At 43.1% G+C, this 27867-nt stretch overlaps 2 protein-coding genes across 2 annotated transcripts; one reads left to right on the forward strand and one right to left on the reverse strand.

Moving 5' to 3' along the window:
• Positions 1 to 1764: 1764 nt before the first annotated feature.
• On the reverse strand, positions 1765 to 12011 carry dnajc1 (DnaJ (Hsp40) homolog, subfamily C, member 1; the record flags this gene model as incomplete). Its single annotated transcript, XM_026362972.1, has 12 exons — positions 1765 to 2386; positions 5963 to 6324; positions 6868 to 6916; positions 7539 to 7658; positions 7727 to 7890; positions 7993 to 8080; positions 8283 to 8376; positions 8888 to 8985; positions 9076 to 9241; positions 9340 to 9386; positions 9474 to 9575; positions 11754 to 12011. Coding segments are annotated over 12 exons (1617 nt in total), but the record flags the coding sequence as incomplete, so codon positions are not given.
• Positions 12012 to 15578: 3567 nt separating this feature from the next.
• Positions 15579 to 27769, forward strand: LOC113164580 (cadherin-7-like). The gene is made up of 11 exons (XM_033326498.1): positions 15579 to 15985; positions 16788 to 17082; positions 17585 to 17704; positions 22899 to 23066; positions 23476 to 23663; positions 24117 to 24370; positions 25019 to 25155; positions 25231 to 25352; positions 26134 to 26251; positions 26813 to 27061; positions 27318 to 27769. Exons 1-11 carry the CDS (start codon positions 15755 to 15757, stop codon positions 27767 to 27769), a joined length of 2334 nt encoding a protein of 777 aa, XP_033182389.1. The 5' UTR covers positions 15579 to 15754.
• Positions 27770 to 27867: the final 98 nt, after the last annotated feature.

A 27867-nucleotide genomic window follows, 5' to 3' on the forward strand; every position in this document is an offset into this window, starting at 1 on the left:
AGAGCTATATAAGTGCTACCATTTACATATATATATATATATATAATATATTATATATATATATATATATATATATACATTACATAATACATACATACATACATACATATATATAATCATATATACATATATATAACATAATACATATATATATATATATAATATATATACTATACATATAAATATATATATACATATATACATACATATATATCACATACATATATACATATATATACATACATTATTACATCCATATAACATCTAATATATCTATATACATATATATACATACATATATAATCTATATATCTATATATATATATATACATACATTAATAATATATCTATCATAAGAATACATCTATATATACAACAATATATACATACATACATATACACATACATACATACATACATATACATAATCATATACATACATACATACATACATATATATACATACCTATTATATATTACATATATTATACATATATCTATATATATACACTACATATATATACACATACTATATATACATATATATATATACATACATACATAAATATATATATACATACATACATACATAAATAGATATATCTATATAGAGATATAGATATATATATATATACATAGATACGAGACATAAAGGCCTGGATGTCCTTTAATTTTCTACTCCTAAATTCAGACAGAAGTTAATTTGCTTGGTCCTAAAAAGCCTCAGAGACATGATAATCGACCCCAACCAGTCAAGGCAGTTGGCCGCCCACATTGAGTCTAGTTCTGCTGGAGGTTTCTTCTGTTGAGGTTGTGGGGTTGTTGGGTATTCTCTGTAATCCTGTATGATCTTAACATTGTCATGTCTTGAAATGACTTTCGTCCTTTGGTGCTATGTGACTAAACTGAATTCAATTACATTGCAAAGCATAAAATAATTACCAATGTGATCACTGAATTTTAACTTCAATAAACAGTCTAATTTTAAATTAATTATGTCTGATCTTTCTACCCACTGATGTGTGGAGTTAACTACATCAATTCGACATTTAGTAAATCTGCTTCTGAGTGTAAATTTAGAGAACTGTGTGCAGTTTGCAAGCTTTGCTTTGCATGAAGTTTTACAGTCATTTTCAGACTTGTCCTTAATTCAAGGATCTGCTGACAGATTATTTGAGAGGCACGGTGTGTAGTGCTAGTGTTTACAAAAAACAAACCAAACTTAATAGACGTTCAAATCTCTTTACTCTGGAAGATTTCTGGTGAAGTAAATGATGATTGAAGAGAATACTTTCACCTCAGGTCACACTCAGCTGTCCCGGCTGTAGTCCACAGTCTCAAATCGAACCACACGAGAAGACTTCATTACAGAGTAAACACAATGATTTGTTATCAGTGGTTATTGAAGGCTCAGAGAATGGTCCTGTTGGCTGCTAAGGTCTTTCCTAGCTGTAAAAAAGGACGCTGCCTTCAGTGCACATTGTGTATTTGGAGCTCTCGGCTGCTCAGGTGAAAGGTTGTGGTTGTTGCCTGCAATTCAGAGGCACCGACGCTCGGCATGACTCTTTAGGTTATTTAAATAACACCAACACTGACAACACTATAGTTAATCAGTTTCTGATTTTCTGTTCAGATAAAAATCACAAGAAACTGGTTTCAGATCTGCAGTAATAGAAAAAGTATGGCAGTCAAAGTACAAATACTACAGTACCTTTTGTACTTTGGTCAGATGATGAGACAAAGATCGAGCAAGAGTCACAAAAATAAATTGTTTTTCTTTATTATTTGGATTTTTCAATTTATCTGCCCAGCTGTTTGATGTGGACATGAAAACAGTATTTGTACATCAGTGAATAATACTGAGAGTTAAAACAGAAACTTTAGACTCAGTAAAATTAGATTTTCCGTTTCTATTCAATCAGTTCATTGTTCAGCTGATTTTTTCCTCAAGTTTTTCTTTATTAGTTTCAGACTAGAACTGAGAATAAATACAAATAAAATGTCACTGAATCTGAATCAATGATGAAACCACTGGAACAATAAATACTTTTGATCAGCTGAACTGGTGATTGGTTGACAGCAGGCAGAACTAAGGCACATGAAGCTGTGAGGTCAGAGGTCAGGTGACTTACCTGATTCCTGTCACACATCGCTAAAAAGAAACAAACCTGAGCAGGTGAGCAACAACATCACATAAAAAACTAAAGCTATAGTTCAGTCCCATCAGGAGGGGGCTCACCAGCAGACAACATAAAAAACCTGACTGACAAGTCCCATGTCAGGAAGTCAGAGAAGGAGGAGGTGGAGTCATGGTCCATCAGCTCTTGGACTGTTTCCTCTTCTGAACAAGTTCAGCCAACATCTTGTACCGGATCATACAGTCCTCCTGCCAGAAACACACATCATCAGTTCAACTGTACAGTTGGACTAGGAAGTATTTATTCATCCATTACACTACACTCCCCTACTGCCCATTTTGCTTTTAAACACCATAACAAAAATATGAGGTTTTACATCTTAGTGCGTTTGCTTTTGTCTGAATCAGTGGATGAGTTTGTAAACTTGAAGCGTTTTCCTCTTGGGTTAATTCAGTTACTTTCTCAACAGGTAGGCTGCACCAGAGTTTGCTAGATGATGCAGAACGAGACCCCTTCTTTTTGTTGGTCTCAGTGCGGTTGCTTTGGTGTGCACTCAAGTACGATTATGATGTTCACACCAGACAAAACAAACCGCACAAAGAGGGAAAAAGAACTTGAGTTCTATTTAACTGAACTAAAGCCTGTAGGTGTGAAAGCAGTCTAACATTTACAGGGAGTGCAGAATTATTAGGCAAATGAGTATTTTGACCACATCATCCTCTTTATGCATGTTGTCTTACTCCAAGCTGTATAGGCTCGAAAGCCTACTACCAATTAAGCATATTAGGTGATGTGCATCTCTGTAATGAGAAGGGGTTGGTCTAATGACATCAACACCCTATATCAGGGGTGCATAATTATTAGGCAACTTCCTTTCCTTTGGCAAAATGGGTCAAAAGAAGGACTTGACAGGCTCCGAAAAGTCAAAAATAGTAAGATATCTTGCAGAGGGATGCAGCACTCTTAAAATTGCCAAGCTTCTGAAGCGTGATCATCGAACAATCAAGCGTTTCATTAAAAATAGTCAACAGGGTCGCAAGAAGCGTGTGGAAAAACCAAGGCGCAAAATAACTGCCCATGAACTGAGAAAAGTCAAGCATGCAGCTTCCAAGATGCCACTTGCCACCAGTTTTGCCATATTTCAGAGCTGCAACATCATTGGAGTGCCCAAAAGCACAAGGTGTGCAATACTCAGAGACATGGCCAAGGTAAGAAAGGCTGAAAAACGACCACCACTGAACAAGACACACAAGCTGAAACGTCAAGACTGGGCCAAGAAATATCTCAAGACTGATTTTTCTAAGGTTTTATGGACTGATGAAATGAGAGTGAGTCTTGATGGGCCAGATGGATGGGCCCGTGGCTGGATCGGTAAAGGGCAGAGAGCTCCAGTCCAACTCAGACGCCAGCAAGGTGGAGGTGGAGTACTGGTTTGGGCTGGTATCATCAAAGATGAGCTTGTGGGGCCTTTCGGGTTGAGGATGGAGTCAAGCTCAACTCCCAGTCCTACTGCCAGTTTCTGGAAGACACCTTCTTCAAGCAGTGGTACAGGAAGAAGTCTGCATCCTTCAAGAAAAACATGATTTTCATGCAGGACAATGCTCCATCACACGCATCCAAGTACTCCACAGCGTGGCTGGCAAGAAAGGGTCTAAAAGAAGAAAAACTAATTACATGGCCTCCTTGTTCACCTGATCTGAACCCCATAGAGAACCTGTGGTCCATCATCAAATGTAAGATTTACAAGGAGGTAAAACAGTACACCTCTCTGAACAGTGTCTGGGAGGCTGTGGTTGCTGCTGCACGCAATGTTGATGGTGAACAGATCAAAACACTGACAGAATCCATGGATGGCAGGCTTTTGAGTGTCCTTGCAAAGAAAGGTGGCTATATTGGTCACTGATTTGTTTTTGTTTTGTTTTTGAATGTCAGAAATGTATATTTGTGAATGTTGAGATGTTATATTGGTTTCACTGGTGAAAATAAATAATTGAAATGGGTATATATTTGTTTTTTGTTAAGTTGCCTAATAATTATGCACAATAATAGTCACCTGCACACACAGATATCCTCCTAAAATAGCTCAAACTAAAAACTACTTCCAAAAATGTTCAGCTTTGATATTAATTAGTTTTTTGGGTTCATTGAGAACATGGTTGTTGTTCAATAGTAAAATTAATCCCCAAAAATACAACTTGCCTAATAATTCTGCACTCCCTGTACAGTCCCTAGACACTAACAGACTGAACAAACTGATCAGGAGGGCTGGCGGTGTTCTGGGGGTGGAGCTGGACCCTCTACATGTTGTAGCTGAGATTTATTTATTAGTTCTCTGTAATGATGTTATTGGTTATGTGTATTTATGTTGGTATGGATCTTTCCTGGTTGTGGTTTCCTTTCTTTCTGTCTGTGACAGTCTGTAATGAGGCAAAACAATTTCCCTCGCAGATTAATAACGTTTTTTGAATCTTGAATCTGTATCTTCAAGGCCACTACCATCATGCCTGTAGCAAAGAAAAACAATGTGACGTCTATGAATAACTAGGGCCCTGTGGCACTCACCCGACTTTAAAGTCCTGGCACCCAGGACCAATGACAATTTGTGTATCAACAGCACAGGTTAATTGATTATGCTGTAAATGCTGCCATCAGAACTGTAAGCACAGAAACCCCACAGCGTTGTAAGCTGGGTATGCTGCTGTACACCTTCTTCACTTACAACTGTTGAGCCTCCCAGACTGACACCAGCATTTTTAAGTTTTAATAATATAAAAATCTCTCCTTAAATGCAGACAAGAGAAAAGAGATGATTGGTGAGACAGAGGTGGAGAGGGTGAATACCTTTAAATTCCTTAAAGCTCACATCAGCGAGGATTTGACCTGGACTTACAACAGCACCCAGCTCCTAAAGAAAGCCCAGCAGAGACTGTACTTCCTGAGGAAGTCAAGGCAAAGGCAGGGTAAGCCTAAGGGGGTCTTGCCTAAAGAACCCTACTAGAGGGAGCTGTAATTGAAACCCGAGATGGTGCTGGTGATGTTACCAATACACTATCCAGCCAAAAACTACCAAAGTGATAGGACAGTGCTTCACAGTGCAGATTGATAATGACCCTAAACATACTGTGAAAGTAACAAGACTTTAAGGCAAAGAAATCAAACAGTCTTCAAGGCCAAGTCAGTCGCCTGATCTCCACCCAACAGATTAGCGTTTTACTTACTGAAGACAAAACTGAAGGTACAAAGACCTAGAGACAGTGTAGACCTGGTAAAACATCTCCAGGGAGTAAACTCAAAATTTTTTTTTTTTTTTACAATTATGTCACTTGGTCCAAATGGTAAAGAGCCTCTAAGAATTGACGTATTCTGCTTAAAGTGGCTGGAATGGCTGGCTTGAGATGATTTACTTTAATTTGGTGCCATATAAATAAATGAAACTGAACTATTCACCTGTACACTGATCAGCCACAACATTAAGACTACCTGGTGGTTTTAATGTTGTGGTGAATGGGGCTCAGCATGCACACTCAGAGGTCTGCAGCTATGCAGCCCCACACACAGCAATCTGTGTCTTCTGATACCCATCACTCATGGCCAGCATTAAAGTTTTCCCATGCTGAACCCAGTCCACAACATTAAATCCACCAGGTAGTTTTAATGTTGTGGCTGATCGGTGTTTGTCTTCAGACAGTGATCATTAACAAAAAGACACAACCTGGTGTGTCACTTATTTCTGGTCTGAAATGTGATCTGCAGTCCTGCTCAGGATTTTCACTGGTTCAACCTTCTTACAATCAGCCTTTTACAAGTGAACTGTCAATCCTCACCTTCGTCTTCCCAGGAACCACCTTGGCAATGCGGTCCCAGCGTTCTGCAGTTCCTCGGGGGAATTGCTGCAGAGCGAGTTCTAGCAGTTTCTGTTGGTTCTGAGTCCAGGCGGAAGGATCCGCTTTCTCCCTATTTTCCTGAGGCTCTACTTCTTCCTCCTCTACCGCTGAAGGGTCAAAATCTCTCTGTCGACGACCTCTGACCTTCACCTCTACACCTTCGGCAGCTGTGGATTTTCTATTCCTCCTCCGAACCACTGTTTCTTCCTCCTCATCCTCACAAGCTCCATCAACACTGTCAGCAACAGGAAGTGACCTCACCGGAAGGGGTGGCGCCTTCAGCGCTGACAGCTTGACAAGACCTGAGCACAGAGAATAGAAATGCTGCCGGATTGGTGAGAAGGTGGCTTCTGTTTTATTGTTATTATTTGTTTCATATGCTGTTGCTGGTTTTGAACATTTTAGAAATAATTTGTACTCAAACACAACTAATGCTGTCTGAGTGATGCTAAAGGTTTATGGTCAACGTGTCTGGAGCTGGAGAAAAAAAAAAACCCTACTCGGACCGCTACGATGTGGAGCTGTGCACCGGGAAGGAATTACTGGATAAAGTTCCTGTAGGAGTAAGACTGGAATCTGGTAGCTGATTCTGATTCTGATCACTGAAACACAAACAAGCTGTACGTAACAGTTTGACAACTTTTATTTTTTTCCTCCAGCACAGCAGAGTGAGGTGGCGTATTGGTGCCGTAAAGACGCCGCCTTGAAGGGGGCAGTGGAAAAGGGGCATGTACTGAAGAACCTCAGTAGACCCTGATACTGAAAGTAGAAACTTAGCAGACCTCAATATGGACAGTAGAACCTCAGTAGACCCTAATACAGTAGAAACCGTAGAAGCAGTTTACCTGAGGTGTGGCTGACGTTGTCTTTCACCTGTTTGACTTTAGTCGTCACCTGTTGAAGAAAATAGAATTTGGTCTAAAGGTTTAACCTTAGTGAAGTGAATCAGTACAAACACTCAAGTAGACTGACTCATCCACTGCAGCAGAGGTAGAGCTGGAAGACTTGTCCACCAAGTCCAAAAACCTAACTTTGAAGTCAGGAGGTCAGGTCAGAGATCCTCATATAACAAATAACAGTGCTGATATTCACTGTCACTTAATGATTCTGAATCCTTCTCTTCTACTGCTGATTCACACCTGATCTAGTCCAAAATTGTAATTCCAGGCCTAACTACAACTGGGCTTCTGTCACGCTGCTGAAAGGAGAGTCTGGCAGACTGTTCAGATTCAGGGGGCATGAAGAGGACTCTGTCCTGATCCCAGGTCACCTCTTACAGGGATCTTGGAGTTTGTCTAGATGTGATTTAGAAACTCAGTATAGCTGAGGAAATGTTGTAAGGGGTACTGCGGGGGTCTGGGGTACTCAGCATTAACTTAGTCTTTATAACAAATATATACGACTGAAAACCAAAAGCCGTTTACTGTTCTTTTATAAATATTCGCCTCAACATGACACTACAAGCAGCAGTATAATTTATCATGAACTGGTTTGAAACCAGTTTAATCGCACTTACTTCAGAAACTGATCGTCCCAATTCATGAGCAATCTTCTCCCACCGACCTGGAGATCCGCCTGGAAATTTAACCATCAACCTGCTGAGGAGGCTGAGCTCGTCCTCCGTCCAGTCTGAGGTCTGAAGACACAGAGACAGAAACACACAGTCCATTCTGTCTGTAACGTCATTGATCATCAGCGTCTCACCTTCTTCTTGGCAGCCCTGCGGTCCTGCAGCCAGTCATCCATCTGGTCTTCGATCTCCTCGATGGATGCGGTCTGATCATAGCTCTGGTAGTTCAGGTTTTCTGATGAGGGCTCATAAACAGGAAACTCCACCTTTGGCTTCTTGATTTTTGGCCTCTTCTCTCCTGAGGATGAACAGACAAAAAATGGACAGGGTCAGATTGCCAGAGGTCAGATTCTCAGAGTTAAGGGTTGAACTAAATCAGCCTGGAAGGAAAATGTTTTACTGGTCACAGCTTCTTGTTCAGCTTCAGCTTCTTCTCTCTGCTGCTGCTGCTTCATCTGCTGGTAGTCCTCATAATACTGCTTCACTTCCTGTAACACAAAGAGATTGACCCGAAAACAGGTACATTTAGTCACTTGGCAGACGCTTTTATCCAAAACCTTTGTGTACAAGGTGCAATAAGGAGTTCTTGTCTAAGAAGGCAGCGATCTTACCACTACACTATCCAGTTGCAGCAGGTAGCATACCTCAGGGCAGGTTTTTGATGAACAGGTAAAAATACAGAAAGTGTACCTGGATGGTCTGAGGCAGGTTTTTGATGGACAGGTAAAGCCAGATGCTAAGCTTCAGTGGTAGGATGTCTTGCCAGTGTGGTCGGTCCTGAACTCTAAAGCAACAAATGGACAGACACCAACTTCACTTTTTAAAACAAAAGTTTACTGACAGCTAGTGAGAACAGAAATCACCTGGCGAGAAAAGGAAAAGTCAACGCCTGGTTTTCACTGAGCACATAGGTACAAAACTTCCACTGGATAATCACTCAATCACGTGTGTCAGCTGCAACACAGTGAGGTCAGCAGACTACCTGAATGACCAGGTGTTTCCATCAGACTTTACACAGAGGTCCAATCTTTGTGGTTAAGTCACCGCTTAATCACCGAATGTTCTTTTAATCAGGTTGGGTGTTTCCAGCATGAAGTCACAGAAGGTGTGAGGTGTGTGAATGAGTGAGGGGTTTCATGGCAACCTCAGTATACTGGTGTTGTGCTGGGAACGCAAACTTTGTCTCCTGGTGGCCTTTAGCCTCCCCTCCATGCCAGGGCCGATCGCATGAATAAAAAAAAAAAAAAAAAAAAAAAAAAAAAGCCAGAAAGTTCAGTGATCATGTCATGGTTTACCTGTCAGCTCTGTCCTGGTCAGCACACCTTAGCTCCTCTGCTGGTCTGGAGCTGAGCTTCTTTTTCTTCTCTTTCTTCTTCTTACTCAGCAGTTCATCCTGGAAACATTCATCATCAGGTGTCATGACATGACAATCTTTTCTGATTGGCTGACTTAGTGCCAGCTCTGCTATGATTGGCTGTCTCACCAACTGCTTCTCCAGGTAGATGGACCAGATGACAGCGTAGTGTCCCACAGTGACAATGAGGAAGAGGAGGAAGCCCAGCTCAGCGTTACTCATCTTTCTCACTCGTCTGTAGTAGAAGACTGGCTGCCGCCAATCAGGAAGCCCATTCACCAGGATGTCATCATACCTGCAGAGACAGAAAGACTAAAACCAGGTCTAGGGACTAGCTGATCTGACTCTGTGCTCTGACTGGCTGATGGCAGGCTGTGATGTAAACAGACTCACTTGCGCCGTCTTTCCTCATCCTTCAGAACTTCATAAATGGCAACAAGCTGAAAACAAAACAAAGTAAATCATTCTGACTTAGCAGCAGTTGATTGTCTCTTTATTTTCTCAACTGTCCCCTACACCTGTCTCACCTGTCGAAACTGAGTTTCAGCATTTTCATCTTTGTTCTTGTCCGGATGCAGAATAAGAGACAGGCGACGATATGCCTTCTTAATCTCGGCCGCTGAGGCGTCCTGCAGACAGAGAAACAGGTGAGTGAGGTCAGACAAGTATTTTACTGAGCTCTTCATCAACATTTAGTTTAGAGAGGAGCTGTGGTCCAGTCTTCTGTCCTAACCCTGCTCAATTTGTCTGCAGCCTTTGTAAATCACCAGTTACAACATTTCCAGTCATCCAACCTGGATGATAACACAGCTCTGCCTGTCCTTTCAAAAGAAAGACTTCACTGTCTCATTACGCATCTCTGCCTGTCTCTCTGAAATCTATGCTGAGATGAGAGAAAGACACTTCCAACTTAACCTCTGTAAGACAGAGGTTCTGGTCTCACCAGCCAGACCTCCAATACAGCTCAGCATCAGCAGCTTGTCTCCACAAACTCTGGAATCATCCCTGACGATCTACTAAACTTTAGTGACCACCTCTCTTCCACCTCTCAGGCAGCAGATTTTCCCCTTCACAATATCAGAAAGATCAGAGCCTACCTCTCTGAATGTTTTACCCAGCTCTTTGTACACATACACCTACTACTGCAGACTTCTGCTGACAGGATGATCTAAACTGCACCAGCCCATCTTATTTCTGATCAACTAAAAACTAATAACTTCTCCACTATTCGTGTCTCTGCTCTGAATTCCTGTAGCTGCTGCATCAGCTTCACAGCTCCGACTGTCACCTCACAGTACCTGAGATCCTGATCCAGGCCTACTACAGATCCTACTCAGCTCCTCTAACAAACAATGTCCATTTCCTACAGCACACAGAGAAATGTGGTCCTACAATGGTGGAATGAGCTAACTCTGCTTACTCAGCAGCTTCATTTGTACCAAAAAAAAAAAAAAAAAAAAATTTATAATTCATAGCACTGAACATCTTCTCCTTGACTGAGCTTTTTCGCCTCAGGAATGAACAGCATGGACTGAAAGCCAAGTGTTGTTTAAAGATGGAGCTGCACACCGTGAACTGGTTCTTTAAACTGCTGCTGTTCCTCAGACATATGCTAGCAGTGTTTAACAACTTCCCACTGAAGTGTGTTAATGCTTTACTGCTGTATCTCAGTGTAAGAGGTGAAAGGCATCACTCTATAGCACCTCTGAACAGAGTGAGACCTCCTCTCCAGTAAATCCAGGAGCTGATCTCACATTAGGAGGAGACAAACATAATGACAAGGGTTGTTACGGCCATCACAACATACGTCGCAGTCTTCAAAACCAGGTCAGTCACATCACACATCTGCTGAACCAAAATTTTAAACCCTAACTGACAAAAAACAATAAACTTGCATGGTGCCGCTTTACCATTGTTAAACGGTTTTGTTTTTCCTCTAGAGGACTGAGGCCAGAGAGGCCACCACCAAAAGTACTCAGATGGAGTGAAATCAAGGACATCCCCTCAGGCCACTGGAGCACTCCAGCAATAAATATTTGGTTTTAGATTTGACATTTTAGATGAGACCTGTCCAAGGAGTCAAAACAGTTGGTATTTGATCAGGTCCAGTTTTACAAATTGAAAAGCTGCAGCTTTGTCTTCTTCACCTCTAACAAGCTGTCAATCAAAAAGTCTGGGTAGTGTAAAGTATGCAAAAACGTTAAAACTTATTCAACAGCTCGACGCCAGACATTTCCTCACACTGGATCCTGACCAGACCATACTGTGTCATAAATCCTGCAGAGGAGGTCAGATGTTAAACAGAGATTTCAGTTGAGAACAGGTGAATACAATATGAAATCACAGAGTTCAGAGCTTCTATAGGACACATCAAAGCCAAGACAAGGATTAAGATCAACACCTCTGTAACTTGATCCACTGTTATGTTATGTCTCTGGGGACCCGATCGGACTGACTAAGCATTAAAACATTCTACATGTGTCTGTTTTTCACTCTTGTCCTGTTCATTTGGTTTTTACCTGTGCTCTATAAATAAATAAAACTTTACACACTGACACAGGGGAGTTAACAGGTAACTGGTTCTGAGACCAACATATTCAATCCACTAGAGTCCACCTGTGGCCCTGCATCACCTGGGATTATTAATTACAGCGAAACAGCTGTTAGCCATTAGCTCCTGATGCTAACTAGCTTAGTGATGCTAACCGCTGTGTGTGCGTGGCACTGTTAGCATTAGCAGCCAGCTAGCTGCTATTGCAGTTACTATGGAGACGGCTAGCTGTTAGCCGTTAGCCGTTCGTACGAACCTTGTCCAGGGACAGGAACTCGTAAAATGTCTGAGGAATCTCCTCAACCAGGTCCAGCAGCTCAAGATCCGCGTCCCAGGCCGTCAGAGGGGGAACCGCACAAACAAGCAGGGTCAGGCAGATCAGCAGGGACGCGTACGGACCTGCACAGACCCCCATCGCGAAGAAACCGTCACCGAATACGGAGAAGACACCGCTGCTCGGTCCGTGAACCAGATCACCGACCGGGTAAATACTGGCAGCTACATCCGGGTTACAGGGTTACCCTGTCAAAGTAAAAGTCCTGCCAGTGGTCCACAGCTGCAGCGACACCTGCAGGAGAGGCTGGGACCTAAAGCCAACAGAAGAGCTCCGAACAGAACCGGTACTTATAGGTTTTACTGACCGTTTGTGTTGGCCACAGCTCCTGGTCGTCCCCTCCTCGTCTCCACATCTCCCCTCGTCTCTCTTCTCTTGTATTATTGTTTAGGGTCAGGGTAAAGGTCAGGGTGAGACAGTACACGTAGATTAGAGTAGATCATCCTGACCCAGGACACAGACGGGGATGAATGATGTCAGTGTGTTAAATAGAGCAGAATTATCAGCTTCACACGCTGTTGTAGTACAGTGAACTACACACACTTCAATGTGAAATTAACCCTGAAAACATGTGAACTCCCGACGACACATCTGTGCTGCAGCCAACACCTCGACCCCCCCCAGACCTGACTGATTGTAACTAAACCTGAACCAGTGACCCAAGTCTTTCGTTTACATGGTCTGACGTTCTGCGGACAGAAACAAACTTTGTGTACCTTACCCAGTACTTGCAAACTACAGGATCTTGTGGTGAAACAAATCTACAGGATGAAAACCATTTCCTGTTTGGCCTCCATAAGTTTTATAAATAATTTTATTATTCCATGTTTTCATGTCTGTGTTTGTGCCTGCAGCAGCTGATGATCCACTTCCTGTGAACACCTGAGATCAGGTCAGCTGCAGGCTGTCAGAGTCCAGACCACCTGAGACCTTGTTATGCAATCTCCAGTAAAAAGGTGTAAACCCAGGCTGGGAGGGAGGGCACTAGGACCCTGCATTATTCAGGCAGCTTCATGATAAACATGATGTTAAATTTTAAACGTCACGCATGGACCACTGGGATTCCAGCTTTGTTACTTTGGTTCAAAAAATCTAATTAGCGAAATACCTGGATTTCAGTCGGAACTCAGTGTACTGGTCTGTGATCTGAGGTCTCTGTTTTTTTCAGTTGAATACATGAACGCAGGTCTTCAGGCTCTAAACTGTCTTCTTCTGAACTTCCTGCCGTTATTTGTCTCTGTCCTGCTGTGTGATGGAAAGGTCAAGGATCCACCTGACACCGAGTCCTGCTGAGTCCTGCTGACTCCAGTCCTCGCTTGGTCCTCCATCAACTCTGAAAAGACATGTTCTCTTGTCTACACTCAGTGTTCCCTTTATTAGGAACCTCTGAACAGTCTATTCCTGTACAGATGCTGCTTTAGATAGATAGATAGATACTTTATTGATCCCCAATGGGAAATGTGTTGCAGCAGCCATTACACACAAAAACATTTGAACATTGAGTAACATAATCTACACAACAATACACGAGGCACAGTACAAGAATAACACACTGAATAGACAGTAATAACAACTAAACACACTGTAGGACTTGAATGTACGCTGAATAAACCATCAGCGTGGACACTGACTCTCTGTCAGTGAATCATTGTACAGGCTAATGGCTGTTGGCACAAATGACTTCCTGAACCTTTCCTTGTCACAGCGGAGCTGGACAAGGAAAGGTCTCTGACTAAAACTGCTCCGCTGTTTGATAAGCAGGCTGTGGAGAGGATGTGAGCTGTTCTCCATGATGCTCAGCTGTTTGTGCAGCATCCTCCTCTCCACCACCTGCTCTAAAGGTTCCAGAGGAGCCCCCAGCACAGAGCCAGCTTTCCTGATCAGCTTATTCAGTTTCTTAGTGTCGCTGGCTCTGATGCTGCTGCCCCAGCAGACGACAGCAAAGAATATTGCACTGGCTACAACAGACTGGTAGAAGATCTGCAGCATCTTGTTGCACACATTAAAGGACCTGAGCTTCCTCAGGAAGTAGAGTCGACTCTGTCCCTTCCTGTATACAGCCTCCGTGTTGAACTTCCAGTCCAGTCTGTTGTCCAGGTGAACTCCCAGGTATTTGTACCTCTCCACCACCTCCACCTTCTCACCCAGAATGGACACAGTGTCAAAGCCAGTTTTCTTCCTCCTGAAGTCCACAACCATCTCCTTGGTCTTGCTTACATTCAAGGTCAGATGGTTGTTCCCACACCACTTCACAAAGCTGTCCACCAGACCTCTGTACTCGGTCTCCTCCCCACCACTGATACACCCAACCACTGCAGAATCATCTGAGAACTTCTGCAGATGGCAGGACTCAGTGTTGTACAGAAAGTCTGAGGTGTACAGGGTGAAGAGGAAAGGTGAGAGGACAGTCCCCTGAGGTGCTCCTGTGCTACTGACCACCCGCTCAGACTCACATCCCTGCAGTCGTACAAACTGTGGTCTGTCTGTTAGGTAGTCAGTATTCACTCTGACCTATTTATGTCTCTGTGTACAGATATGAGCTTGTGAGAATATTAGGACCCCCCCCCCCCCAAATTATAATCCAGTCCAGTAGAACAGGGTCACCAATAGTGTACAGGAACATCTGTGCCGAGTACAGGCTGAAAGTCCAAGTCAAAATGGGACACACCCCCAAAGGTGGTCGAGAATGACTGAGCTAAGACCCCGTGGGACTTCCAGGTACAGACTGACAAACTGGTAATGGCCCCACCAACCTGACATAGTAGTGGTGGACAAACAGGAAAACAAGGCTGTAGTGATAGATGTATTCCTGTTAGTTTCATGTACTCATATGAGGAAGGTGCTAGTCTCCTCATCAATCTGTGATTATTCTCCAAGCACCTGAAACAGACCTGCACTTCATTCATCAGTCCTTAATCAGACACAGACCTGATGTGGGTCTGTGACTTTAGAGAGAAAACTGCAGCTCTAACAGTTTTCATCATGATATAACTGAAACAGTTTAAACAATGAGTCGCTTGTACCGAGAAACAAGGCAAAATCAAATGTTTCAGATTGTGGACCTGAGGCAAACTCCAGGAACCAGTGATGTAGAAAACAAACAGACCTGAAGAAATCACAGCACCATTAATAATACTGATGTTTTATCTGAACCCCCTCACCCCTCACAGATGTAGGAGGAGCTGTATGCTTTTAACGTATCCTCCCCACCACCCTCTGTCACAGTGAATAGGGTCTTTGTAGGAGAGAGATGAGCGATAGCAGAAAGAGTCAGATGAGACGCTGCTGCTGACTTTATTCTCCTCCAATCAATCAGTCACAGCTGATTCGAAATTCTGATACGAAAACAGGGAACCTGCAGACAAACAGAGAAGACACGGGGAGCTGCTCAACGGTAAGGTGATGGTTTTTATCAACTAACCTAACTCCACTAATGATTTAAGGTGTGTTGCACTGTTTCAGAGCAGAATGTAAGGTAATAAACAGTTATTATTATGTTATTATGATGTTTGGGGGTTTTTCCTGATGTGATTCACATTTTAGCAGTTTAACTAAGGCAGACTGAACCAGATTAATGGGAGCTTTATGCCAGATTAACATGTTTGTCCCACACTGTAAATAAAGCACTGGTGGAATAAACTCAGTGTTAAACTGTGTGTCGCTGAAAATGTCTGAAAATGTTATTATTATTATTGTTATTTCATTTTAGTTTATAATAGTTTTAGTTCTCACTGTAACAGGCTCTGTTTTAAAACTGGACTGACTGGTTCTTCTTCAAAGTCTCAAGCTTCCTCAGGTCTGTACTGCAGATCCTCCTCCATCACAAAAACCTCCCACTTGAATCGTCTCAGTCTTTATTTAGTGGAAGTATTTCTAACAGTTTCCTGACATTTCCTTGTTGGATATGGTCTTTCTCCTCAGAGATGAAGTGTCCAAGTGTCCAAGTTCTGAGCATACTCAGTCTGTCTGTCCTGTTGCTGTGGGGGAATTCTGAGGCGATGACTCTGAACTCCGTCCTCCTCCGTCCAGTGTCAGGTGGAGGACAAGGAGGAGGAGGTGTCCTTCCACACCAGAGGAGACGGAGGAGCTGGGTGTGGAACCAGTTCTTTGTCCTGGAAGAGCACAGTGGGGATGAGCCGCTGTACGTGGGGAAGGTAGGAACAGTCACAGTCGATCCTGATCCTAGCTTGGTACTGACTTCACAAATCAAGATTAAGGTCAGTGAATCCAGCATTTGATATGAAAAATACCAACAAATGTAGAATCATCTTATGAGGAGCCAGATTGTGGCACAATTAATATTATCAATCAGGCACCACGAAGCCTTTCACACAGAAAAGAAGTGACAACTCCTTTGACGGAGAATGCTGCTAATCAGTCCTTCGTGTTTTTCTCCGTGCACAGAGATTAGAGATCTCAGTGTTTAACTGACAAGTTTCATAAGTTAAAGCGACTGAACTTTTTTATACTAAAAACAAGTCCAGTTTTCTCTAAAAGCAATATCTTTGTAATAATAATAGACATTTACCACTGACACAGGGGAATTCTTCCAGACAGGCAGCTGCATTTAAGGGAGCCAGACTTCAGGAATCACTTTGACATGTTGCTAGGAATTCAAGGAACCACATATTAAACCACCAACCCTGGAGTTTAGTAATAGAACGCCAAGCCACAAAAGCAGCTGCTCATACAGGATATAAACCAGATCTAAAGTGGACTCAAAGCTTCATGTGGATCATTGCTTGCTCCTAAGAGCTGATCTGGTCTGTGATTGGACACCGCAGCCACACTCTGAGGTCAAGTTGTTTGAACACAGCCTGTTTGTGGATGTGTATCTTTATGAGGACATTTCTTCATACCTGGTTTTTGGGTTTATGTTAGAATTAAATTGGTCTGGGCTTAGAAATGGTTTCCTTGGTTTCCTGTAATGACTTACCTGGTTTCTGGTCACTGCAGCTCCACTCCGACATGGATAAAGGGGATGGTCATGTGAGGTACATCCTGAATGGTGAAGGAGCGATGTCCATCTTCACCATCGATGAGAACACTGGGGACATCCATGCCACCAAGAGGCTGGACCGGGAACAGCAAGCATTTTACACCCTGAGAGCTCAGGCTCAAGACAGAGACACCAACCTGCTGGTGGAACCAGAGTCCCAGTTTATCATCAAAGTCCAAGACATTAATGACAACGAACCCAAATTCCTGGATGGACCATACACAGCCACGGTGGCTGAAAGGGCTCCTGCAGGTGGGTCAGGCTCAAGACTGGTCTGATTCTGGTCATCATCCTAACTTGTTGTCTGACTTGAACACTAAATATTTTCAACTGGGGCAAAATGAAACCAAGAATATAATGAAGACATTAAGTTTAGAGTGAAAGACTGAGATCTGTTTTCAAAATAAACACAGACAGAATGTGCTCAGGTTTTTTTCTGATACTAAGGTTCCAGTTTTGGACCACTATCACACAGTAAAGTTTCAGTGTAGATACCGAGTCCTGACTCTTTTTTTCATCCCACATCAGAAGAGATTCACAAGAAAAAACAAGCAGAGAACAATTCAATGTTTCACAGGCGGCTGCTGATTTCTCGTGAAAATCACAGTTTAAACAGGCTCTTACTTTGAAAATCATACTGAATTATGGGTGGATGAGAATGAACAAACTCTGTTATTGTGAAAATAAGAGCAGTGACATGAGTGACATTCTTAAAAAATTTGTTTTGAAACATGAAGGTGCTGTGCCTGTACAGGTACGTCAGTAGTGACGGTGGTGGCAACAGATGTGGATGATCCAACATATGGAAACTCTGCCAGACTGGTTTACAGCATCCTGCGGGGTCATCCGTACTTCTCTGTGGAACCAAAGACAGGTGAGAACACACGTGAATACTCCAGGACCCTGTTCTGCACTAAACTAATCCAGGATCTAAAGAGTAATGCTGGATAGTGTGATCCTGTTCCAAGCACTGTACAAGTGTTACATCCCAGTATCATCACCTGCCAAAGAACAGTGTACCCCTAGTTGGATCCACTTCCTGTTCCAACCCAGTTCAAATTCAACCAGGATCTTGTTTAAACTGACTAATCCTGAGAAAACCCAGCTCCTGAGCAGGGATATTGTGAAGGTGTCAACATCATTAATTTACCTCTTACCTGTACTGAAGAACTGGGCCCTGATGTTCGGACGTGTCTGAATTAAACTCGCTGTTCTTGCTCCTCCTATCACAGTGGTAAAATTGGTTTGAGTCTGAATATTCAACAGACTGTCGGCTGAAACCGCAGATCTGATCTCATTTTTACTCAGAATATGTTCTAAAATTTGCAGCATTTTGTCTTCACACATACACCATCAAACTATACAACACTTTATAGGAAGGAACAAATGTAATTATTTAACTTGTAAGGTGACACCAGAATATTACAGGTGACATCAAAATATTACAGAATATTACAGTTTCTGGGAGCAGTCAGCAGCAACAGATTTTCTTCCCAATTAAACCTGTACATTTCTGTAATATTCTGGTGTCACCTGTAATATTTTGGTGTCACCTGTAATATTTTGGTGTCATCCGTAATAATAATGTATACTTTATTGATCCCCCTGCAAGACTGAGTTGGCGCTACTACGGGGTTTCAGTGTCTTGTCCAGGGACACCTCAGCTAGTAGCCAGGAGGAACCAGGAATTGAACCACTCACCCTGGGGTTCGTAGGCGACTGCTCTACCACCTGAGCTACTGCCGCCCCTAATATTTCGGTGTCACCTGTAATATTCTGGTGTCACCTGTAATATTTCGGTGTCACCTGTAATATTTCGGTGTCACCTGTAATCTTCTGTAATATTCTGGTGTCACCTGCTATATTTTGGTGTCACCTGTAATTTTCTGTTATATTTTGGTGTCACCTGTAATTTTCTGTAGTATTCTGCAATATTTCGCTGTCTCCTGAAATATTCTGTAATATTTCAGTGTCTCCTGTAATACACTTCTAACTGAACCAAGCACGCACATTTACATTTACATTTACATTTAGTCATTTAGCACATGCTTTAATCCAAAGCAACTTACAAGTGAGGAACAAGGCAAGCAAACAAAATCTAAGTCAAGAAGAAACACGGGATGTAGACTTGAATGATTAAATTGAGATAAGATGGAGCTGTGGAGTTAACCACTCTGTAGGCAAGAGACAGAGCTTTGAACTTGATCCTTGCAGCCACAGGAAGCCAGTGCAAAGATCTGAAGAGCGGTGTGACATGAGACCTTTTTGATTGATTAAAAATGAGGCGTGGTGCTGCATTTTGGATCATCTGGAGGGGTTTGGTCGTGGATGCTGGTAAACCCATCACTAGTGCATTGCCGTAATCCAGGCGAGATAAGATCAACGCCTGTACAATGAGTTGGGTTGTGTACTCCGTCAGATAGTATCTGATCTTTCTGATATTGTGGAGGGCATATCTACACGACCTAGAGACTGTGTGTCAGCTGATCATCAATGATGACCCCCAGGTTTCTGGCTGACTTAGTAGGGACAATCACCGCAGATCCAATGTTAATGCTGATGTTGTGTTGAGTTGAAGGTCTGGCAGGGAAGACTAGAAGTTCAGTTTTGGGAATGTTGAGTTGAAGGTGTCTTTTTCTCATCCAGGCAGAGATGTCAGAGAGACAGGCAGAGATGCGAGATGAGACAGTTGAGTCATCCGGCGGAAAAGACAGGGAGGGCTGTGTCTCATCTGCATAGCAGTGATAAGAAAAGTGAATGAGAATGGATGATAGAGCCTAGAGAAGAAGTATAGATTGAAAAAAGAAGACGACCAAGGACTGAGCCCTGCGGTACACCGGTGGAGAGGTTATGAGAGTCAGAGACACGCCCCTACCAGGATACCTTAAAGGTTCGCTCGGACAAGTATTACCGAAGCCAGGCTAGAGCTGATCCAGAGATGCCCAGGTCTGAGAATGCAGTCATGAGAATCTGATGGTTCACAGTGTCAGAGGCTGCAGATAGATCTAATAGAATAAGGACAGAAGAGTTACCTGCAGCTTTAGCCACCCGCAGGGATTCCACAACAGTCAGAAGTGCCGTCTCTGTGGAGTGACCACTCTTGAAGCCAGACTGATTGACATCAAGGAGGTTGTTCCGGGAAAGAAATTTAGAGAGTTGGTTGAAGGCTGCACGTTCCAGAGTCTTGGCCAGGAATGAAGAGAGACCGGTCTGTAGTTCTCCACAAGGGAGGGATCCAGAGAAGGCTTCTTCAACAGTGGAGTAATCTGGGCCTGCTTAAATGAGGTGGGAAAGGTGCCTGTTGTGAAAGAGGTGTTGATGATCTGTGTAATGGCTGGTATTAGTGTTGGTGCGATAGCTTGAAGAAGAGTAGAGGGGATCGGATCCAGAGAGCAGGTGGTCGGGCGATTGGAGAGGAGGAGGGTGGATACATCGTCCTCTGACGAACGAAAAAGGGTGTTGAAAAAGTGAAGTGAGATGCATCGTCAGGTTCAGTAAGCAGAATGTCATAGTCAGGAGGAGTGAACTGGGAGCTGATGGCTGCCACCTTGTTGGTAAAAAAGGAGGCAAAGTCGTCAGCTGTGAGACGGGCTAGTGGAGGTGGGGGTGGATAGAGTAGAGACTTGAAAGTTGAGAAGAGCTTTCTGGTGTCTGTGGTGTTGCTGAGCTTGTCCTGGTAGTATTCAGTCTTCACCCTGGTGACACTGTAAGAGAAAGATTGAAGCAAATCCTGATACTCAGTTAGAGCCGGTTGAGACTTGGATTTGCGCCACTTCCTCTCAGCACTCCTGAGCACTGTGCGTTGTTCACGGATCTGGTCAGTGAGCCACGAGTTGGAAGCTGAAGGACGAGCAGGTCTAGTAGATGTCAGGCACAGGCTATCCAGGCAGAACGAAAGAGTATCACAGAGCCTGTCCATGGCTGCGTCGGTGTCTTAGGTGGATAAAACCTGCGATGAGGGCAGCGCTGCAGAAGCCAGGGAAGAAAACTGCTCCGGGTTGATATCTGAGGTTGCGGCGGAAAGTTTCCAATGCAATGGAAGAATGAGATGGTGTAGAGATGAAGACTGTGAGCTGAATGAAGAAGTGATCCGACAAATGCAGAGGAGTGACAGAGATGTCGTCCACAGTGCAATTTCGGATCAGAACGAGGTCCAGGTTGTTGCCAGCTTTGTGAGTTGGAGGAGTGGAGACTAGTCTCAGGTCAAACGTGTTCAGAAGAGTGAGCATGTCAGATGCCGCACATTTAGGTACAATTACAGTTGTTATATACTTTTTGCTTATTTAGTAAATTGATCCATTTCTATTTGTCTTTTGAGCTACCTAGTTCAATTTCCTTCTGGCTTGTGTGTGGAGGTGTGTTGTATGTGTCGTCATTTAGTTCTGGGTTAGGTTTAGGTTTCGTGAACTGACAGATGTCTGTTTTCTTTGTATGTCCTTCTGTTTAAGATCGGCCTGATCAGCCAGAATATATTCTCTCCTTTGTGTTTAGTTGATTAGAACAAATTCTGAACATATTAGTTGTATCACATGGAAGTTTTTGAGATATTAATATAGACAGAATGACAACTTACAGACTGTCCCTAACTCTTTCTAACAATGTACCAGTAGCTCAGGTTCTGTTTCCCGAATCACAAACACCAGACACAGATCGGTGGATCTGTCTCCCGGAGAAGTTTCAGCCGAATGTCTGTTGAATCTCCGGCCTCAAACTAATTTCACTGCAGTCCTCCTATCGGCTGTAAATGACGCTGATGGTCGAGAGATTAATCTGCGGATTACTGATGATCCTCTGCTCGACATATTTAACCTGATAATTTAGTCACACGTGCTCTCATCTCATTTCAATCTGATGATTTTCTTTCTGTCAGACTGGCAGATCCCTCTGCTTCTCCTGCTCAGTCCAGCTCAGTGTGTCTTATTCACTGACTCATAGGTGTCGAGCCAAAAAGTGACAGAAACCGACCACCGTAGTCGGATCTCCCTGTTTATCTCCGACTCCAGCTGATTATGTTGGTATCAAACCGTCAAAGGTTAAAAGCTGTCCACTGAATACGTTCCCGTAGTAACAGTGATGGTATGTCTTTATAAAACTTGAAAGTATGTGGACATTTGAACTAAATGACCACAGTAACAGTCAGAGGAAAATACTTTAATTCAGTCCTCGGTCCAAACTGTTTCGTGTTTAAACCTGTGTGTCATGAATCCAGGACCCACGACACGTTAATGTGTCTAAATGTCTTCATGTGTCGGATTCTGTCTTTACTGATGTGGACTACATGTAAAATAAGAAAATTCTAATGAGTCAAGGACTTTTCCTGCTCTGTGCTCTGCAGGATAAACCATCCAGTGCTGGGTGACTAGTGAGAAATCGATGGGGAAATTAATAATACTGACATGTTTATAATCTCTTGTTTTGATCATTTGAGGTTTAGATCTAGGGATTTTAGTGTCACTTACATGGGCTATTACCACTGCACTATCCAGGCACTGTATCTAATTATCTGCACTCCTACTAATACTCCTACTCCTACTAATACAAAGATCTAGTACAATGTTCTTTCTTAGGCTCCAAGTGAGACTTGATTTCATGCACTGGGGAACAGCTGCTCAATCTTGTTGAGCTGCCTAGTATTAGAAACGTCTTATTGTTGCAACACTGCAACCATAACCTCTCTTAAAAACTTTATCTTCGAGTCTTTGAGACTCCAGAGACCACGTCCTGACCACATCTGTGTTTTAGACATAAGTCTAGGTTCAGGAAAATGGTTTAAGTGTGTATAGTCTCTTTATTTTTCTGTATGAAACCATCTTTCTATGACCTGAATTAGGACCGGAGGGTCTGAGCAAAACCTGAAACTGTTTTATAAAACTCACAGGAACTCTTCATGGTTTTCCAGGATCAAATGTTCTACTGGATGCTTTGACACTCCTAGAATCGACTGATATCTATTAATATAAAGTTTAAAACATGAAATAAGACGAAAAAAGAACACATTTAGAACCACCTGGCGAATCTGTTATTGTGGACTCTGTAGAGATGTGGTTTGGGCCTCACCTTTCCTGCAGGTGTGGTGCGAACAGCTCTGCCTGATCTGGATCGGGAGGTGCGGGACCGTTACCTGCTGGTGGTCCAGGCTAAAGACATGATTGGTCAGATGGGGGGTCTGTCTGGAACCACCTCTGTCACAGTGATCCTGACCGATGTCAATGACAACCCACCTCGCTTTCCCCGCAGTGAGTCAGACCACTAGAGTACTAGACCCTCAGACCACCAGTACACTCTGCTCCTAATGTAAAGGATCCATTTTGTTTAATGTGAGTAAACACGTGATGAACTTTAACACCAACAAAGCAGAAGTAGTTTACAGGGACCAACAAAGAGGAAAGTGATCGTTTCAGCTCATTCCTGTTCTGTCTGACTGCTCATTAGTGAGCTGAACATTCAAAGTTTAGTTCAAACCTGGCAACAGAATCGTTAAGTTTCCACATTATACAATAAACAGTGCAATTAAAAACAGATGATCATTATTGATTTCCGGCATAAACAAATGCACAAATACCCCAAATGGAAAAAAAAAACCACATACCCAAGGACCTATACCTGTAAGTATCTGTGTCTACTTACACGTGTGTACTCCTACAGAAAGTTACCGGTTCAGTGTTCCAGAATCTGTAGAGGTTTCAGCTGCTGTTGCCAAGATCAAAGCTCTGGATCTGGATGTTGGTCCTAATGCTGAGATGGACTACAGGATTTTGGATGGAGATGGTCTGGGAACCTTTAGGATCCTTACTGACCCAAGCACACAGGAAGGACTGGTTATCCTACAGAAGGTACAAATTTATTCCTAGTAAGGACTGGTTATAGTACAAGGGGACTGTTTCTTTGTAGTGAGCAGAAGTTCGCATTGCCCAGTTACTACTTCTTGTTTGTGTTTGATGTTTTTTTGCTTCATAATTGGAACAAGCAGCATCTGATTCAAAGTCCATCTCGTACGACATCTGCAGTTTGTCAGTCCCAGGAGAATCCTTCCTGCTGAACAGCTGCGTTTAAATTTAGATTCATGTCAGAGACTCTAGAACAAATCATCTGTTGTTTGTACCAAATAAAAATCCTCTGTGCCCAGTCTGAACCCTGATGTTTGAGGCCAGGGCTGGAGATGTGACGAGATAATTATGAAATCGTGCTCCAAGGCCAACAGATGGATTGATGTTAGAGTCCAGCAGAAATGAATCCAGCCGGAACAACAACCATCAGTTTTACTGTTTTTCTGTTTCTTCCTCGAGAGTCTGGACTTTGAGACCAAGTCCATCTACACTCTGCATGTTGAGGCGTCCAACCGTTATGTGGACACTCGTTTCCTGTCGTCAGGGCCGTACAGCGACACAGCCTTGATTTCTCTGCTGGTGGAGAACATGGACGAGCCCCCAGTCTTTTCCTCCCCTGTCAGCATGATGGTGGTCTCTGAAGCGGCTGCAGTGGGAACTGATGTGGGATCAGTTTCAGCTCATGACCCAGACTTCATAAACAGTCCAGTCAGGTACAATGAATTAGAGTTTCATTCAGCCTCAGTAGTAAAAGGTATTTTTACTCCTCCAGGTTTAGTTACTGCACAAGTGCTTGTTTAAAGCAGCTTCTGCCTCTGGAGTCACACACTCTGTCTTTAATCATTCATTACTACAAATGCTTCTTTGTAAGATTTTTCACCAGTTTACAGAACAAAGCTCAAATAAATATTGTCTTCTTTTAAAAACTCTCCAGCATTTGATTTTTATTTCTACTAAATAAAAGTTCAGTTTGTGGCAGTAACTGTTCAGATCCCAGGTTGTTGAATCTGTTCACAAATTAAACTTAACATATTGGATTCTGCAGAAACCGGATTTTTGAGACTCATGAGGAACAAATCTGGACACAAACATTCATGTTATCAACAGCATCATGTTTAACACTGCTTCAAATACTTTGTTTCTATATGATAAATTACTTCATTACTGCAGTAATGAAGTTATATCGCACAGTACTGCACAGTTATATACTACTGATGCTTTTGTACATTTTAGAGCACGTTCGTCGTACTTCAGTTTAAATAAACGTTGTATTTCAAGGTCATAGACTTATGCTTTTACTTGAACATAGCTTGTTAACTTCTCTCCTTCTGCTCTGTTTAAACACCTGTGTGATTCTGCAGGTACTCCATAGACAGGAAATCTGACTCAGAGCAGTACTTTAACATTGACAGGACTTCAGGTGTGATCAGAATCTTTCGACCTCTGGACCGGGAGACAGTTGCCCTGCACAACATCACTGTCCTTGCTGCAGAGAGCTGTGAGTTTCATGGTCCTCATGTCCTGTTTGTCCTGTCGTGAAACAATGTACTTGACAGGTGTGTGTCTCTGTCAGTGGATCCGTCTAAGGTGGGGAAAGCTGTGGTTCTGGTCTCTGTGCTGGATGTTAATGACAACGCCCCAAGCTTCGCCATTGAGTACAAAACGTTTGTTTGTGAGAACTCCAGATCCGGACAGGTAAACGCCACCTGAGAATTCACGTTTACACTGCTGTTTATTTTTAAGCGTACAGATCTTATAACTAAGTTTTGTTTAGTGTCTGAAGATGTTTCTTTATTGAGATAGTCGTTCATTTGATGATTTGTTCAAAATGATTCAAAACAACCTGACAATTATCAGACCTCACATTGCTCGGAGGGTCACATGATCCATCAACACACTCAGTGGTTTGGTGGTAACCTCAAAAACGCTTGAGGTGTTGACTCTACAGATGTTAAATATCTGGGGCTGCAGACTTTCATATCTTCAAGAATGTCAATGTGGTCCAGTTGCCACAGAACAGAACCTTTAGACCAGACCTAGGTACATAAGGCCCTTGGACCTGATGCAGCTCAGTGACATTTATCTTAAAAGGAGCAAGTTTTTACTCTAAATATGAAAATGCCAATTAGTAATTTCCAGTAGCACAGTAACTGTATCCTACAGCTTTTCGTGGTGTTCAGCTCGATTTCACAAATTAAAGTTGGCAGAACAGGGTTAGGAGAATTTCAGTCATCAGAGAGTAGAATTTGACATTTTCTTTGACTCAGCACAGCAGACATTTAGAATCCACCGTGGCAGATTACTGATGTCTCCCTCTGTAGAAAACTGTTGTAAACTGGGAGGATAATGAATAAAGGTTTGCATATCCTCCAATTAATCAAAACTAGGATGCTTGTGCATAGGTACATGAAAAACAACAACAAATGAACTTAGAAATTGATTTTAGTGTGAAGCAAATTTTGTGTTTGACCATCAGATCATCGAGACTCTGAGCGCTGTGGACCGAGACGAACCAGAACGCGGACATCACTTCCTGTTCTCTCTGACTGCCGAGGCTGCTGGCAACTTCAACTTCACCCTGAGAGACAACAAAGGTCCAGTCCACCTTAAAAAACTATTTACAACAAAGACAGCCAGATGCAGACATGTTCAGTAGAACGGCAGAATGCTGCTGTTGGTTCTCTTTAACACAGTGGTATAGGGAAAAACACCAGAGACCCCAGAATCAGGACTGTGTGGTCAGGGAGGGGCCAGAGGATTCAAATCTAAACAAAGGTGATCCATTTCTCAGTTTCTACTCACGATATGAACTGTAAGTGTATTATTATATGTGCAGTAAAAAAATTCTAATTTATAATAAAGTCTTGAGGAATCAGAAACTTTATCATTTAGCAACTTGTGAAATCAGCATCAGTGATTTTACTGATGTTTGTTGTAAAGAAGTAAGTGAATCATCTAAAATCAGTTTGTTGTCTGGAACGTGATAAATCCTCAGCTCTGTGAAACTGCGACCAGCAACATAACAGGAAGTTGACCGATGGTAACCATGACAACGATAAATGATAACATCATGTCTTCACAGAACAGGATGCTCATCTTTATCGTTTACCTGCTGACATCACTCAGGTGTCCCTGTCTCACCTGTCTACCCTCAGACAACACAGCATCTGTCCTGACTCAGCGTGCCGGGTTTCTCCAGTGGGACCAGTCGGTCCACGTCCTATCTGTGGTGATTTCAGACCGCGGCAGTCCGCCTCTTAGCAGCACAAACACGCTGTCCATCACCGTTTGTGACTGCGACCTGGACGGTAACCGTCGCTCCTGCAGTCGGGGGACGTCACCGCAGCTTGTGGTCGGACTCAACGTTGCCGCCACTGCCGTCACCTGCATCCTCACTTTGCTTGGTACAACCTGAGAGAACATCTTTTATCTCTTCTGATAAAGTTCAGGTCCAGATTGTGTTTATCCACTGGCTTTACTCTTGGATCCAATCTGATCCGGAGCAGAGTTATTCTGACTCTGGGTAAAAACCGATTCACTTTAACGGGCCCAGGTCAGAATTAGACCTATAGATAAATAAAGCAGCAACATTTCTTTCTTTCAAAATATCAAACCCAAATGACCCCCCCCCCCCCCCCCCGCCTCTTCCTGTCCCTTCAGGTATTGCTACGGTTATAGTCGTCATGAGGCACAGGAGGGCGGAGCTTTTGATGATGGACGACGAGCGAGATGTTCGTGAGAACGTTGTGCGTTATGACGATGAAGGTGGAGGTGAGGAGGACACCGAGGCCTTTGACATGTTCACTCTGAGACACTCTAACCAAACCAACACTGACCCTGTGAGAACAGAGTCCACGTTGGACAAGAACCGGCTGTTCCAAGAATTCATTAGGGACAAACTACAAGAGGCAGACCTGGATCTGACAGCTCCACCTTACGACTCACTGCAGACCTACGCATTCGAGGGCAGCGCGTCGGCTGCCGAGTCACTCAGCTCGTTAAACTCATCAGAGTCTGAGCCGGACTATGGCTCCCTGAAAGAGTGGGGGCCGAAGTTCAGGAAGCTCAGAGACCTGTATGGTCACTGGGAGGGAGGGGGGATCAACTCTTAGTGCTCAGAACGCAGGGACCAGAGCACGCTGCAGGTTAGGTCCAGCCCACCAGGGTCCTGGTCTTGGTTCTGGTTTAATAACGAACTGTTCTGAATGTT

This window comes from Anabas testudineus, chromosome 17, assembly GCF_900324465.2.
Source record: "Anabas testudineus chromosome 17, fAnaTes1.2, whole genome shotgun sequence".
Taxonomy (NCBI): Eukaryota; Metazoa; Chordata; class Actinopteri; order Anabantiformes; family Anabantidae; genus Anabas; species Anabas testudineus.